Here is a 12,855-nt window from a genome sequence, read left to right as displayed (position 1 = left end):
GAGGGTCTTCTGCAACCTGCCAGGAGATGCAGAAAGTGAATTTGGATCTTCTGTATGCCAAAAAACATACTCACTGCTCTGTTGCTAAATGAACTGGGGTTGCCCCAATGTATCTGCAAAGAAGTGGAGGAGTCTAACACACATAGCAAAGTCTTTGGCCATGAACTCTCTAAGGACGGTGATGTTTTCTTGCTCTTGGCTGCAGGCGTTTGCAGAAAGGTGCTTAAGCACTGCCCCTACATCTCACTGCTGGTGACCTTGGATGGCTCTGTGCTCAGCTTGAGTATCCCTTTCTGAAGCTTGGTGCTTTCAAAGGCTGTATTATCAGGACAGAAGGTTTCTCTGAGGTTATATTACTTTGTCTTTACTGTCACAATGAAGTAGTCTTAAAAGCTTTCACATTCTCCTGTGTAAGTTCTTGAACGATCAGTAGGTTATACCTGTGAAAGCAGCGTATATAATTGCATGCTTGAGTGAAGAAGACGTGAACGGTTGGCCAGATGCTGGGGCTGCCACAGCTCCATCTCCCTAGGACATTCCCCTTTCTTCTGGGCCAGCTCTCAGGCCCCTGCATCTGGCATGGGCTGGATCGTGTGCTGAGGTGGCGCAGCTGGAGAAATGCTGGGGAAAGGCAGCTGAGGGTACCAGCTGGTGGTGGTTTGGGAGGGGTTGGACACACCTGGTAGGGATGGATGCCATACTGCATGGAGAGAAGGGGGGATCACTCAGGAGGATAACAAGACAGGACAGCTCATGATCTGGGAAAAGGTGGCCTTTAGTTACCTGCATGCTTTTGTTGCCAGCAGTGCTAGTCGTGATGCATCAGTGTCATCTTTTATGTATAACCTGCAGATTATATGTGTTTTCTTTTAAAAAAAAAAAAAAAAAGTCGGCAAGGCCTCATTACAGTGGTCAGCAGCACAATGAGTGGCTGTATTTCTGAATCTTTGTAATTCAGTCCTGTCTGCCCCACAGGAGCTGCCCTGAGATGACAAGACAAGGAATGAAATGCTTAGATGTGACAGCGAGCGCTGCATGTCTTTCTTAAATATTGAATCAGTTGCTTAGCCCATGTTCTTGATGTTCCCTTGGTTACCAGATCAGTTAGAAACACTTTTTAATACTTCAAGTGAAAACTCGGGTGTCTGAGGATGATACAAAATGGTGTTAGTCCAGCATGCTAGCTGGATTTATGCCCTGGCTTGGACTTAATATTGAACCCATGGGCTTTTAGTGAAGGAGCTGTTGGGTTTTATTACTATGGAAGACAAGACAGTAACTTCTGGTAATTATCCTGTTTCTAGCTAATACTTCTTTTTCTGCACTCCTTTCTAATGTTAGTTTGTTTGGCAGGGAATTTCTTTCTGAAACTGCCTGGAAGATATCTTTTCCTGATGCTCTGTATGAAGTCCTTGAGTTGTACACTGAAAAATACTAACTAACTTTCTGAAGACTTGTCCAGTGTTTCAGTGAGTGGCCAAATAAATGTTACATATATTTAAAAAGTAGGGCTCTGCTTATCTGTAACCTCCTGATGGACTTTTGCTCCTGAAATTGATAGCCTGAATTAAAGGGAACAAAGAAAAACATCTCTTATTCAAAGTTCTCTGTAGAGGTTTGTTTATTTTTCTCCATTATTCATTTTCCCAGATGCTTTATCATCTCTTGAGAGCTTTCTGCCTTGGAAAGAGTACAGTTCATATTTACACTGTAGTTATACCTTAACTGTCAAACACCTGATGCTAATAAAAGTTTGTGAAACATCACTTGCTGATTGTAGTAGGTATCCTGTGTGGCTGTGCCGTGCTTCCTGCTGCGGAAGCTGCTGCTGGCGAGGTGGGTGGTGGTGCTGGGGCATGCGAGGGGCTGCGCCGGGAGCCCAAGTCATTACACCGATGATTAGGTGCTTCATGACTCAGCGTTTCCCAGCTCACAGCCTGAGTCATCCTTTTGGAGGCTGCTGGACCTCATAGTGAGGAGCTGTCAGGATCCTAGGATTAATTCCAGTACTTGGAGGTGAGCCACTTGCTGTTTTAGAATTCTGCTAAATGTCTTAGGCCATTAGTTCAGGTATCAACCAGAAGAATAAAAGCTCATCTGCTGTCATTTTTCTCCTTTGGGTCTCTGGAGAGCAGGGGTAGGTTTAATGGGCGAGGAGCCAGAGAAAATCTGCTCTCCCTGGAACATTCCTTTGGACAGCCAGTTCTTTTACTTTACCTTGTGTATATGCTCTGCAGGGAATATTTATGGGTCATCTGGGCAATAGGTGACTATTGACTGCAAGTAAATTTGAGGTCTAGAATGTACAGGTGGTGGTGTTTAAACTGTGAGATTTTTATTGAAAATGGCTATTTAAGTTCCTGCTTTATAGGGCTTCATATCAGTTCAGTATAGCTAGCACCTGTAGCTTATTTGTGTGCTTCTCCATTGGAAACAGAGCTGACATTGGCATGACCTGCACTAATTGCAACTAATAATGAGGCAGCAAGTGAACTGAGAACATCTTATCTACGGCTCTCGTCCCCAGGGGCTGCTGAGGTGTCCTCCAGCATGCTTCTCTGTGGTCATGGCCGCAATTTGAACACCATGTCCCTTCCTGTTTACAATGGTCTCTGCCTTCCAGGAGCACATCTACCTGGGATTGGCATATTTGCAATGACAGTTAACCTGAAGCCTTGTTCGGCACTACCTTAGAAAGCTGCTCTTTGACTTGAATCCTGGAACTATCTGCTGGGGAAGCCGTCACTTCTCCCTGTGCTGTTGTCTGATTATAACAGATTAAAAAAAAATTATTTAGTTGTCTGAAAATGGTATGGTGTTATTCTGCTGGTTTATCTTCCAGAAGCCTTGCTGCTTCGTGCCTCTCAAAATAGACCTCTACCGTGGAAACAATCTGTGTGCAGAAACAGGCTGATGGGGTTCATGAGGCTGCTGGGTAGAAATATGTGACTAATCTATGATGTCAAATTTCCAGGCTATAGTTAATTTCTAAAACCAAATCTTAAGATGAGAACAAGCTTTTTGCTCTGAAAAGAAACATAATATTGAAGTCTTTGGTCATTTGGCCATTCCTGTATGTTTCTGTTGGGTTAGGCTGCCGTCAGCTGGGAGGTCCCCAAACCCAGGCGTGCTGGGGGAAAAGCAAACTGAGGGGCTTCCCACTCTTCTTTCTCCAGATCTCTGGAGAGCAGCCTGGGTATCTAGCAGCCACACAGGTCCTAGTAACGCTCTGACTCATGTGTTTTGGCAGGAAGTCAAAACCAAGAGGTGGTGGTGCTCGCAGGGAGCTGGCGCGTGGGCAGGGTGGCTGTCTAATGCTGTGCAGTTTGAAAACTGTTGTTGTGTGACGCATCCTTCTTCTAGCCAAAAACACTTTTAGTAACACTCAACCTTTGGAGATATGAAATATGGTTGAGTTTCAGAGGAATTTTTTTGATCTCTGTTTCGAAGCAGGAGTCCCCGTCCTTCTGAGCCATCTGTAATTTACTTTCTCCTGTTCTTAACTCAAATTACCCCTCTCTCTGTCCACAGAGATTGCAGCTACCTAACCCTTAAAATGACTTCCTCAGACACTTTCAGGTGTAGGCTCTGTGGTGCACCTCACAAAATTGCAATCTAATTCTTGTGAATTAAAATGCAATTAAACAAACCTGTTCTCCCACTGTAAATCGGGGAGGAAGGAGGCCTTTTCCTTCTGCCCTTCCCTCCCCTGCCTCTCTTTTGCCCTGTTACTTCCTCATTGCACAAATCAGCCGGTTCTTCCTGGAACGTAGGAGGATGCTGAAGTGCATGGGAAGCTCACCCACCACTTTTGTCGGGGCCACCTGAAACAGCCGTGTCCAATCTGCCTGACCTCTGGCTGGGGGCTGATCTCTTGCTGAGAGGATGAAGGAGGTGAGCCGCCTTCACAGTGCTCATCAAAAAGAAGATGCACGCAGCCCTACTTATGCTGGTGTTGTGCAGCTTTCTTGGCAGGAAACTGCTGTTGACACTCATCAGTGATTAAAAACAAGAGCGTAAGAACTGGACGTCTGAGGAGTTACTCGGGCGACTGGAATGGCCATGAGAGGGACAACTTTCCATAAAGAGCATACAAGGAACTAAAGACAAAGGCATTACCCTCTGTGTCAGGGATGTGTGTATAGGTGTTTGCTCACAAGTCTGAAGACTGTGGTGGAAGGTAGACCTCTTTGGGTTTTTCTGAATGGTATTGAAAGAAAAAGGCTGAAAGATCATTCTGATACCATGAGACCACTGTGTGGAGAAGATCAGATGATCTTACCTTTTTGTTACCGACTAGTACAAGCTCCAAAGCATATGAGCTGGTAGGAATCATGGATGTAAACTCTCCAGGCATCTGCTAAGAAAGGAATATATGAAGTTGAATGGCCTGCGAGTTTGAGTGCCATGAAGAATACCTTTTGATGGAAAGTGATGAGTGCAGAGGCTCTTCAGAATAGGTTTCATAGCCACATGGAAGTAACTAGCTGGAAATGTAGGTGTGAGAGGCACGCTGCCTGTGAGATGAATTTAGGAGTAGCTGCGGGTAGGCTGGAGGACAAGAACAGAAATCAAATAGTCTCGTCAATTTGAAGGTATGGTTGAAAACTGACTTTATTCAATAGGTGCAGATACCTGTTGAACAAGCAGGTATAATAAATACTCAACTACGGAATGGGAAAGAATAGGCTTGGTAGTGCTTTCATGGAGAAAAAAATTATTAGAGGAGATCACAGGTTGAGTATGGTCCAATGGTGGCATGTTATTCTGAAAACAGCCTGCAAAATGAACGAAATTGTGCGGGACTATTCCTTCAGCGTTACTGTGTCATGTCTGATCTTTGGGCACCATAACTCAAGGCAGGCATGTTAAGTGCTGTGTCTGGAAAATGCTAAATATCTTCTGTAAGAAATACCAGGTGATTAAGCAGTGGAAGAGAGGACAGTTATGTCCTTTTTGAATGCTTGTAACAAGCTTCTCCCATGTCAGCCTTTAGAGGAAGCAAACAATTTGTTTCTTGTCTGTAGTAGATAAGAAAATAGTCATAGGTTTAAATTTCAGTGAGAAAATTTCAGGCTAGGTGTCGGGGAGAGCAAAGCATGCGGAGATCGCCTGGAGCAAGCAGTGGAGCCTCCACCATCGACGTCAGTAAGGACAGGTTAGACGAACTTCTGTCAGAGTGATGGGAGTGTAAACCATCTGTCCTTGGTGGACAAGCTGGACTAGACTTCGGTTAGGCTGTCTTTCAGGAAACACGAGGCTGTCCTTCCAGCTGACTGCAGGCATAGTCCTTCACAAGCACCCTCAGTCTCATTAGCAGTCATTCCCCTGAGTCTCTGAAAGAGATGTATGGGCTTTTCTTTTTAATTTTTTTAATTAAGAAGGCTTTCTTTTAGGAAGATGACATAATCAATTTTTTCCTTCGTTGATTCTTCCTATTAATTGCCTAAGCAAGTGCTCTGTCAACTCTAGTCTTACTTTATTCCACTTTATATTTAAATGGCTTGGCAGATTCTGTTACATCTACCTGTGTTCTTTCAACAGAAGAAAGAAGGGCTAATTATGTTACTTCAAGAGCCATGTACAGAAATATAACCTATAATTCAGTCTACCTCCCAAGTACTTAGCAGAGTGGAAGGGAAAATAATCTGAAGTTTAAAAAATGAAATCTTCAGGGATAAACTGAGGTGTCTTAATTATGTTCTGGACCCATCCTAACTGTGGCATGCTGAGTGTGAGTTGATCATGCAGGTGTGTGTGTCTGTTTCAGCTGACCATCCTTTACAGACTGAACTTTGGGTGAAGATGCACTGATGTAAGATGTGATGAATGGTGTGACATCGATTGGGTGAGCATTGTGCCCAGCATGGCAGCACTGGTGGGAGTCCTGGACACGCCTCTCCTGTTTCCCACTTGACTGGTGTCAGCCTTTGGTCCTGCAAAGCCTGGCCCATTTCAGCCTGACAGCTTCCAGCCATCCCTGGTGCTGCTGGCCATGTGACACTACTCTGCTGAAGTACCTTGCTGAGAGCTTTTCATAATGGCCTTTTTTGGTGCTTTGAATGAATTAAGAAACTACTGAAATGCTACCAGAAGTCCACCTGATTTTTAGACTCCCTGCTTGTTCTGTGCCTGAGACTACTGAAAACATTATGGTTGTCTGGCTTGAAGCTCACACGTTGTTACTTCTCATGCAGAGATTGTCTTGCTTCTGCATGAAATGATGATTCAAGGCCCTGTCCCTAATCATTACACCATTAGTGCATGCCACTGTAAATGCATGCGCAACAGCTGTGAGTTGGACGTTTTCTATTTGTGTAGTGGTCAGCAAACCTTTTCTGCTAATAGCAGAGCTGGTCAGAACTTCATAGCGTTGAAGGAGGGTTTTCTTGTGATTTCTGTTTGTCTCCATCCCCACATTTCTCAGTTTTCAGTTAGCTCTAGGTGTCTGTCCAACAACAAGGATGCTATATAAACCTGGGAAACTCTTGTTAACTAGCTGCATCACATTCTGGAGAGGGGAAAAAAGAAAATAATTACCTGATGAAAAGCGCTCGAGCAGAGCGGGCAGCTGCACGTACGTCTGAGCGTGGTTCGGTAAGTTTTCACGGCTTGGGGCTCCTTATGCGCATTTTGTAGGCTCTGTATGATACTGCCTTCCCCTCTGCTGTCTTTCTGACATCTCTGCAATTTCTTCCATGTGTCTGTATCCCTCCTTTGCTGCCTCCTCCCTCACCACTGGTCCTGTGCCCCCAAGCCCTCCCTGCGAGGGGCTCACAGCCACACCAGGATCTCCCACTGGGGCACAGCCCCTCTTCCCTGGCCACCCTGTTCTTTCATCTCAGAGTGGTGAGTTTCTAGCCTTGGTGCTCCCAGGAGAAGTGGATGCGTAGGTGCTGGAGATGTTACTGGCTGCTCTCAGATGCATGTTGAATCTTCAGAAAACTCTGAAATTGTTTGACACTTAGCTGTGCAGATGGATGGAAGAGCTGAAGCCTTTGATATCATGGCTTTTGCTTTTTCTTATTTTCCAAGACCTGATCACTGATACCTAATTTTTGATTGTGACATGATAGGTTGTTTTATTAACTGAGTACAGTTAATAAACATAGAAGTGACACAAAACTGGCTGCTTATACAGAATACTGCGATACAGAATGGTTTCTTCCCACTGGTTATACTCCACACAGTATTGCACTGTGGGACTGAATTGTCTGATTTCTATTGTCTCCATGTACAGCAGCATCTGGATGGGAATTTTTGGCTTTTTGTTCTTGTACCTGGTCTTTGGTGGCTTCTCTAAATATTGTGCCTTTTTGCAGCATAAACCTCCCCCCCCCTTAAGTGAGAAGTATCGCAGTGCATTAACGAGTGGCTTTAGGAGGGAAATTCCTGCTGTTCTGCAAGGCAATTCTGTTGGAAGGGAAGCAAGGGACTTCAAGAACTTTAATTAAACATTCACATCTTCTCAATTACTTTGGATCTTTCAGAGCCGAGAACAAAATGTTGGTTAATGGTATCTCTGGGTCAGGCTCTGAGTTGTAGATGCTGCGATGCTTGTCTCTAGAGACAAGGCAGGGAAAGCCAGTGCCTGTTTAGCATTCTGATGAGGGAGATCCTACAGGAACTGGAAGGAGTGGTATCTTTACACAGCTTTTTTTTTTGTCTTGTGGGGGGTACACCTCTGCCTAAAAATACATTTTTAAATCCATTACATTAGTGGTTCAGCTGCTGTTCCTTTACTTCAGCTATAAAGGCTAAATATTATGTACTGTCTAAAATTATGGATTCCTGCTATACTGTGTCATTGTGTTGGTGTCTCCCAAGAGTCACCATGGTGGTGGTTTGATCTGCTCTGCTGGCCCTGTTGTTACTGCTCCGTAGGGAGGCTTTGGGGATGCTCCTGTGCTCCGGGAGAGGTTGGGTGGGTGCTGTGGCAGCGTAGGGGCTGCATTCGGACCCCTGAGCATGTGTGGGGCAGCACCTGCTGTGGGTAACCCACCCATGACCAGTGTGCAGAGACTGTGAAATTAGGATGCCCTACAGTGGCCGTTTTCTGTGCCAATACTTCAGGTGAGTATTTAATTTATGGAGACTCACATGAATGTGTGAGTCTCTTGTAATTTGAGCAGTTAAGTTTTTTCAAAACAGATATTTTATAGTTGATGAGAAGGGTCATTTGTGTGAAATTACTTGTCTTCTGCGTCTGCAAATGTCGTGGCTTATTACACCTTGCTTCTGAAATGTTCTTAAAATTCTGACTCTCTCTACAGCCTTAATTACTGCCCATTAAAATTTCTGTGATCCAGACCAAATAGTAATGGAGATGGATGGAGGGGCTGGCTCACTGAAAGTGCTTCAGATGTTGTGGAAGGCATCAGGTCACTTCAGTGCATTAAGTATAAACAATTCTAAAGATCAGAGTTATTTAAAAGTAGAGGTTGAATAAACTTCTGGGAATGGTAGAAGATGCTAAACGTTCACACAAATAATTGTAATGGCTTTTTCCTGCACTGGGGTTAGAATGAGAATAAAAAGGGAAGGCACTTCACAAAGCACAGTAGTCTTTGCTTTCTGCAGAAATAACGGGTATAAATAGTAAATGTGAGCGAACTGCTGCAACCGAATGTAGACCTCTCACGGGCCAGGGTACAAAGGTGCTTGGTGTGCACGTTCTGTACTTACAATTCTTTAGGATCACAATGAATGAAAACATTGCTTTTTTTATTACTGTACACTGTCTAAAATGAACTGGAGCGATTCTGTGATTCCTTGCATGCTGAACACGTGGCTGTTACCATTGTGTGTCACAGGCGTGATCTGTTTGTCCCCTGCCTCACACATTGGGCTGTCCACAACTGCTGGTGTAGTGTTTAAAAAAAGAAAAGTGTTAAACAACCAAACAAAAAAATACAAATGAGCAGGGAGTGATTTCTGATAGTAAAAAAAAAAAAAAAAAGGTTCTAAAAATCCTATGGGAAGACTTGGCCCTGCCTTCTGCCTGGAAATATTTTTTAACTTCAGATTTCTTTTAGAACCTGAAAAATTAATTTTTTTCCTCACAAAACAGATTACTGGAATTAGAAAGTTTCATCCCTCATCCCACGAGTCCAAGTATAAAAGAGTAACCTTAGGGATATGTCTGATCATCTTTGATCTAAAGCACACGAGCACGTAATTCCTAATACATTGGGGACTGATGCTTAATTGAGGAATTAGCGATGCCAGAAGAGAGCTCTCTTTGGGGCAATGTACGTATGGCCAAATACAGTTTCAGGATCTCAGACAGAAGCATCAGAGTTGCTAATTGCACTGGGGGTGTTTTCTAAGTGGTGTATGAGACTCGAGACACTTAGACTGATTGCTCTGTCATTCAGCCAGCCATAGCATACTGCTGAATTATCTTAGAGGGGTGCCAGTAACTCATCTGTGACCTCCATTACTAATACATAGGGGAACACTCCTGTGACCCCAGTGTTTCAAAAGCGTTGACTCATCTTTTCTGTTTATTCACGCAAAAATCAGCTTAAGTTGTTGGTTGTTTTTTTTTAATAGGTGAATGGATGCAGCTTCTTTCCATCTTGCTTTTGTTGCCTTCGTGCAGTTTGCCTCATCTCCATATTGAAAGCAGATTAAGGGACTGGAACTTCTAATGGCTTTTACAATGAGTCACAGTTGCACGTCTAGACTCCTTAGATGATTTTTATTTTCTCACTAGCATGTAGGATGAGAATTTCTCTCTGGTAGTTTAGTTACACAGTCAAGTCCAAGCATAATAGTTTTCCTCTTGGAAGTGCTGTAGGAGATTATGTCAAAGCTATATCTTAACTTAGCGTGTCTATGCTGAAACCTTCATGATCTCAGCTCTCATCTTTAGGAAGTTCTTTCATTTCGTATTTACACAGCTAACTTCCATTTTTTATGTTTTTTTTCTTTTGGGGGAGATGGAGAGAGACTAGATTGGCTCCCTTGCTCCCACCCCCAAATCAAAAATCGTCTTTATATCTTCTATTTTCTGAAGTGTACAGATGTTTATATAAAATGTGATTCACTTGCATATTGTTCCTGCTAACAAGGTGGGAGGCTTCTTAGTGGTGTACTAGTCCCAAACGGCAGCAACAGCAAACCTCGCCAAAAGTGACCAAAGTCATGGCCTTAATATATGCTGTTGTGTGGCTTCCCAGCTCCGGTGGGCTGGGTGCAGCCTTTCAGAAGAGGGAAAACGAGTATGTTAGGTGGGGTACATCTAATGAAATCATCTAGCTGCCAAATCCAGTGAGCAGTGAAATCTGTAGCTTAATAAAGTGAATAAACTCCTAAACAGTGTCACCTGATACTGTTTGCAGTATATCTGCTGGTGATGTTCAAAGAGACAACCTGATTGTTGGTACTTAAAGATATCAGAGCGAAAATTTGGTGGTGACAGGGGCAGCTCCTCTCTCTGCCCGCTCGCAACCTTGTTTCCCCCAGATCAGCTCATGCAGCTGCGATTACTGAGCCAACTCACCTCTAAGGGCTGTAGCTTACAGCTGCGGCATTTCAGTGTGGGGCGATGTGATGAGCATCCCACCGTGGGGGAACGCGGGGTTGGAAGCGCGTGGAAGAGCCTGGTGTTGAGGGCAGCGCAGGGGATGCTGTTACCAGTGGTGCCTGATGGCAAATTTCAGGGACTAGCAGGGTAAAATTTGCCTGCTATAATAAAGAAATTTTTAAATTAAATGGTTCAGTAATTGCAGTTTACTTTTTCATCTCAAAACACATTTCCAGCGAAAGCAATGGTGCCTCTCTTTATCTACAGTTGTAGAACCCTCAAAATTAATGCATTGGTACCCTTTCTTAAATATGCTTGATTTCCCTGGAGGAAAGACTGATCCGAGCTTTTGAAAACCTTTGTCAATGTGACTGCTACCCTTAATTAGTTTGAATAGATTTCTGATCTGCAGGAAATGTAATTGAGTTATCACTATAGTCTTCATTCTATTAGAAAAATTGAAATTCATTTCTTGACACTTGGTCCAACAAAGTATTTGGTTTAAGGGCTGGGAACTGTAACAGCTAAAATATCTTAAATGTTTGATATAATTTGCTAATTCACTAAAACTTTCTAAAATCTTCTCCTTTCCAGGGTTATGCACAGAAGTATATTGTGAAGAACTACTTCTACTACTACTTGTTCAAGTTTTCAGCTGCTTTGGGTGAAGAGATTTTTTATATCACTTTCCTTCCATTTACCTACTGGAACATAGATCACTCCGTGTCTAGAAGGATGATAATTATTTGGTCTGTAAGTATTTCTATGACCTATTTAAACATGTGTTTGTTCATTCTGTAACTATAGCAAATGAATATTTAAGAATAATCCTTCAAACAAACAAAATCCCTTCAAACAAAAAAAGGCCAACATTATTTATATGTGTAACTTGTGTGTTCATGAAGCAGAGGCATTGCGACACAGAGAGGAGGCGAGAGGCATTAGCTGACGCAGGGTGTCTTCATCTCGTTACATTTTGCACTGACTTTTTTCAGCCCCATAACTGATTGAGTTGCTTTTGACAGGGTTTGCACAGAACAGTTGGGAAAACACTTCCTTCCCAATGTATTATGATATTTTAAGGATCCTTTATCATTTTAGGAAATCTTTCTCTTACCGCAATTTCTTCTGCATAACCTGTTCATATAGTTCTGGCCCAGCTGAAATCAGTATAAATCTAATAGGAAGGGGACTGCAGGCTGCAGTGGAATAAACAGGGTGCTTCTGCAGTCACTTCTGGGGGGGAAATCAGATTCTCTGTTGAAGGCTGAGACTTAAAAGCATTGATTTTTGTTAACACCAGAGCATTCTCAAATTAGCTGGCTTCAGCATTGCTTCAGCCTTCACAACTGTGGTTTGGGGTATCCAGAATAATGTATTTCCATTCTGGTACTGGAAACCAGTAGATAACCAGGCACTTAAGTCTGGGAATGGCTGTTGTTTTGTCGCTGCCATTGCTCATCTTGGTATCGATCAGACCTTTGCTGTCCAAATAAGACCGTTTTAGAGCAAAGAAGGGAGGTAGGAAGCATCTCTGGCAGATGGCAGACCCTGGAGGTTTAGCTGTCAATCTACATTGATGTAAGAAATTGAAGCTTGGTAAAAACTTGGATGTGATATCTAGCTTTGTTTCTTTACAGTGAAGCTTCTCCTTGACTTAGTTCTGGTTAATAATATTCTGTCTTTTGTCCAAGTAATGTCATGAGAAATAATAAAAACAATCTGAATTGGGTCATACACTTCAGATGCACCTGGTCTTGGACAGAAAGCATCAGTTGTTCCGTGCCAGTAACCCTAGTCAATACATTTTATAAAGAGAACACGAAAAATAACTTGCAGATGAAATTTAGAAGTAGGTGGACACTGTATAATTAGAGTTGGGTTTTGGCCAGGAGTACACCTACTGCTTCTGGAAATGTGCCACAGAAGATGATAATTGGTAGTCACTGCCTTCTGGGTTTGCATATAGCTCAAAAAAATGACTCTTTAGAGCTCCTCGCATGCCTTTCTGCAGACTTGCCTTGCCTTTACCTTGCAAGGAGTCCATCTGAGTACTGGCCAGATCTAGGCTGGTTTAATTACAGTATTCATGCATGTGATATTATGATTATTAATATTATTCTTTGACTTAGGGAGTTCTGGAGTTGCATTTTATACTAAAAAGGAGGAGCTGTTTTAAGTACACAGACGTGTGACAATCTGTAGTTAAAAACATTTTAATTATATGTAATTGTGAAATAGCTAAAAATGTCTGTGCAGGCTATGTGTTAATGTTATGGCAAGCTCAGCTGGGTGGCTTATTTGCTGGTGAGCAGGCTGTGAAC

At 43.0% G+C, this 12,855-nt stretch overlaps 1 protein-coding gene across 2 annotated transcripts in view; it reads left to right on the top strand.

Moving 5' to 3' along the window:
- Nucleotides 1-12,855, top strand: part of SGPP2 (sphingosine-1-phosphate phosphatase 2) — a 39,431-nt gene that overhangs the window by 1,577 nt on the left and 24,999 nt on the right. The window contains exons 1-2 of one of the 2 annotated variants that reach the window (XM_087739371.1): nucleotides 6,536-6,597; nucleotides 11,126-11,284. In XM_087739371.1, the coding sequence (XP_087595497.1) occupies nucleotides 6,544-6,597; nucleotides 11,126-11,284 (213 nt within the window). In that variant the 5' untranslated portion in view covers nucleotides 6,536-6,543. Of the gene's footprint in view, nucleotides 1-6,535; nucleotides 6,598-11,125; nucleotides 11,285-12,855 lie in introns of those variants that run through there. The other variant, XM_087739370.1, reaches the window with a different exon arrangement.

The sequence above is a fragment of the Nipponia nippon genome, unplaced genomic scaffold, assembly GCF_047370975.1.
Source record: "Nipponia nippon isolate SJK-2023a ecotype South Korea unplaced genomic scaffold, ASM4737097v1 scaffold_7, whole genome shotgun sequence".
Lineage (NCBI taxonomy): Eukaryota > Metazoa > Chordata > Aves > Pelecaniformes > Threskiornithidae > Nipponia > Nipponia nippon.
The sequence above is the reverse complement of the archived record's forward strand: the minus strand, read 5'-3'. Positions and strand labels throughout refer to the sequence as shown.